Source organism: Eucalyptus grandis, chromosome 5, assembly GCF_016545825.1.
Source record: "Eucalyptus grandis isolate ANBG69807.140 chromosome 5, ASM1654582v1, whole genome shotgun sequence".
NCBI classification, from domain to species: domain Eukaryota; kingdom Viridiplantae; phylum Streptophyta; class Magnoliopsida; order Myrtales; family Myrtaceae; genus Eucalyptus; species Eucalyptus grandis.
In genome coordinates this window covers 42,018,966-42,022,708 of record NC_052616.1, presented here as the reverse complement: position 1 = coordinate 42,022,708, position 3,743 = coordinate 42,018,966, and the positions used below count along the sequence as shown (strand labels likewise).

The window sequence follows — 3,743 nt, the reverse complement described above, 5'->3', positions numbered from 1 at the left end:
CCCAGAACCTCCGGAGAGGAAAGGCAAGCCCTCAAACATCTCCGCCATGCGTGGGTGGGTATAAAGTAGCTATATTACTAACACTTCACTCTGAAATTCTCCCTCACTTCCTCCATCATGACACCCTCTCAACCTTCCCAAGCAAAGTACTTGCAAGAAGATGACATCTCCCAAAAATGCCGAGACCTCCTTCCCTCGCTCCCTCACGAAAAAGGCTGGATTACCCCCTCTCTCTACCAATACCAAGGCTTCTGGGTTGCCCCGAAGCTCTTGAACGGGGTCCTCGCTTGCCAAGACAACTTCCGAGCCCAAGAAACCGACATCCTCCTCATCACCGGCCCCAAGTCCGGCACCACCTGGTTGAAGGCCATCCTCTTCTGTCTCTCGAACCGGGCCAAGTACCCGGCTTCAATGCAACAACACCCTCTCCTCACCCAAAGCCCCCACGACCTCGTGCCATTCTTGGAGCTCAAGCTCTACTTCGGGCAAGAGATCCCCAATCTCAATTCACTACCACCCCCCAGGCTCTTCACTACCCACTTGCCTTATCAATCACTCCCACAGTCGGTCAAGGACTCTGGGTGCAAGCTGGTGTACCTGTGCAGGAACCCTAAGGACACCTTCGTCTCGCTCTGGCACTTCGCCAACAAGCTGAGGTCCAAAGAGACAGGTGGGATGCCGCTCGGAGAGTGCCTCGATGCTTTCTGCCAGGGCGTAAGCCCGTTTGGACCCTACTGGGACCACGTGCAGGGATACTACAAGGTGAGCTTGGAGATGCCTGACAGGGCGTTGTTCTTGAGGTACGAAGACATGAAAAAGGACCCGCATGTTCATGTCAAGAGGCTCGCCGATTTCTTAGGTTGTCCATTCGGCGAACAAGAGCTGAGAGATGGGACCGTGGACGGCATAGTGAGGATGTGTAGCTTCGATAGTTTGAGCATGCTGGAGGTGAACAAGAGTGGGAGGTTATCGACTGGACAAGAGACCAAGTCGTACTTTAGGAAAGGCGACGTCGGAGATTGGGTGAATCACATGAGTGTCGAGATGGGGGAGAGAGTTGACCGTGTCATGCAAGAGAAGATGCACGGTTCAGGGTTGAAGCTTTGATCTCAATTTGGGTTTGTTACTATGGCAACAATAATCAATAATGACTGTCTGTGGCAAATGTCCAGTTGGCCTCTCAGAGTTGTGCGAGTAAATTAGTGTCATGATGTGCTGTATGTTTAATCGCAATGTTAAAACTATAAGAATGTATTTGTGCTTCTATGAATGCATCGTCCTTTTATTTGCTAGTGAGAAGATTATGGTCCTTTAGTTCTTTTTAGTTGCCATGATGGGATTTATAATCTATAGTAATTATTTCCACAAGATAAGATGATACAATGTCAAAATGCACATACTAACTCCCCAAAGTCAAGCATTTAGCTAGACCACATTACTATGTCATGTACAATATCTTTGAATTTTCAAATATTACAATCCTTTCAATGAAAAAAAAAAAAATGTGTTTTAGCAGATCTTAGGTCATGCACATACTAACTGCCATCATGCTTGCTGCTCGTTCTTCACTGCCGTCGCACGAGGCCACCCCTGCCATTACTGAAAGTGCTCTCTCTCTCTCTCTCTCTCTCTCTCTCACCCTGTGAAAAGAGTGTCCAGCCACCCTCGCGGAGATATTTTCAAGACTCCATTCATTGGGATCTCTTTTTTCACCAAAACGGTACACTACTTTTACTGTTAAGTTGGGCTTGAGTCACTTTTTTGAGAAGGGGTTTTCCTGTTTCAATCACGTGATCTTTATGCGTGTCGGTGACTTACAGCCTCTATGTGCCTTTTCAGATTTCTTACGTTATTCCAGAGCAATAATGGATCCAGCAATGAATCTTCTCGTGCGATAAGCCTCTGTATCTAACCTCACCACTGAAAGATACTTGATTGTCGTGCACTAGAGAAAGTAATGCCTACAAAATTCAGCATTTTTAATCTTTACTGGTTGAGATGGGGATCTTAGGGCGCGTTTGCTGCACTGCATTTTCTGTTCCCAGGAACAAAAATTTCTATTTTTTTGTTCGGGAACAAAAAAACAAAACGCGTTTGTGTGCGTTTCTGTTCCTTTTTTTGTTCTTTTGTTCCTAGGAACAAAAAAGAAAAGAAACAAGAAACAAAAAAAAACTTGTTTCTTGTTTTGAACGGAACAAAATCTAGAAATACTTATCTTTTTTATTTTTTCTTTTCTTCTTCTTTTTTTCTTTCTTTTTTTCTTTGGCCGGTCGCAGCCTTGGCCATGGCCGCGACCGGCCGACGAGGGCCGGCGGCCTCGCCCGGCCACGGCGAGGCTCGCGGCCCGGCGAGGCCGAGCCCGGCCGTGGCGGGCGAGGCTCGGCCTCGCCTTAGGCCGGGCGAGGCTCGGCCTCGCCCAGATCCGGCGAGGCCTAGCTCGCCCGGCGCGAGGCTCGGCCTCGCCGGGCCACCGCCCGGCGACGCCGACTGGCGGTGGCCGAGCGAGGCCGAGCCTCGCCGGCCGTTGGGCGAGCTCGGCCTCGCCGGATCTGGCGAGCTCGAGCTCGCCCGGCCAAGGCGAGGCCGAGCCTCGCCGTGGGGGCGAGGCCGCCGGCCGGTCGCCGGCCATGGCCGAGGCGGCGGCGGCCAAAGAAGAAAAAAATAAAAAAGGAAAAATAAATAAAAAAAATAAGAAATAAAATAGAAAAATAAAATAAAAATATTAAAAAATTAAAAGAAATAAAAAATTATATAAATTTTACCAAACGTGTTTCTATTCTTTTTATATTTAAACAGTTACCAAACGCATTTTTTGTTCAAAAATTGTTCCCGGAACAGAAACATTTTTTTCTATTTCTTTCCCAGAAACAATTTTTAAACAGAAACGTTACCAAACGCGCCCTTACTTGCAGAAGATATAAAACCAGTGTCGGATAGACTTGTGGACCTAACAAGGTTAGCCTAGATTATTTTAAGTGATGATTATAAGGTACATGAATACGAGTATCTGATTTTGAACAGCAAGCAGAAAAAAGACTTGTTTTCGTTCAGATGCTTTATTTCTAATTTACTCTCAAAAGACAATGGCGACCACAGCATCTCCGAACTTCCGTAGATTATAGGGGTTTGCAATATGCATGGAATGTTGACAATGTGTCACAGTATTACATGCATGGAATGTATTGTAGATTGTTCTGTACTCGTTGTTGATTTGTGATAAACTTGATCGATTCAAACAACACGATAGCAAATCAGGCATATCGATATCCATCTAATAAATTAACGAATTGTATCTCGCACATGAAATCGAATTAGCAAATTTTTAATAAAATTGGGAATCGTATTTTGAGTGTGAGATCGAATTGGCGATTTTTCCGTGCGATTGTGAGTCATATTTCAGACGTGAAATTGGACTATCAATCGTATGCACGTTGTGAAATTAAGGATTAATCCCTAATTTAAAGGGCTATTAGAGATTGTAGACATGATAGTATATCCGGAATTTCAATCATATGCATCGACGATATTTCAATTAAGGAAATTGAATATTCGGATATCAAATTAGATAAGATTTTTACCTAATCCGAATTTTGACTTTCAATTTGGCTTAACGAATAGTGACTCGCAACTCAACGTGGTGGTGCTCGACTACTCGATAGTCACCCGATGGGTTCCACGAGACTTGCAAAATAGAAATCTCCAAGCTCGACAATGGATCAGGACTCGTCAATGAACAGGGGCAA

General features: G+C 45.3%; 1 protein-coding gene across 1 annotated transcript; it reads left to right on the top strand.

The window, feature by feature from the left end:
- LOC120293272 (cytosolic sulfotransferase 12-like) lies at window positions 1–1,299 on the top strand. Its single transcript, XM_039312331.1, has one exon. It carries the CDS (start codon window positions 118–120, stop codon window positions 1,105–1,107), a length of 990 nt encoding a protein of 329 aa, XP_039168265.1. The 5' UTR covers window positions 1–117; the 3' UTR covers window positions 1,108–1,299.
- The last annotated feature ends 2,444 nt before the right edge of the window (window positions 1,300–3,743 follow it).

Coding starts and splice junctions, on each gene's coding strand:
- LOC120293272 (XM_039312331.1), top strand. CDS start 118: ATGACACCCTCTCAACCTTCCCAAGCAAAGTACTTGCAAGAAGATGAC.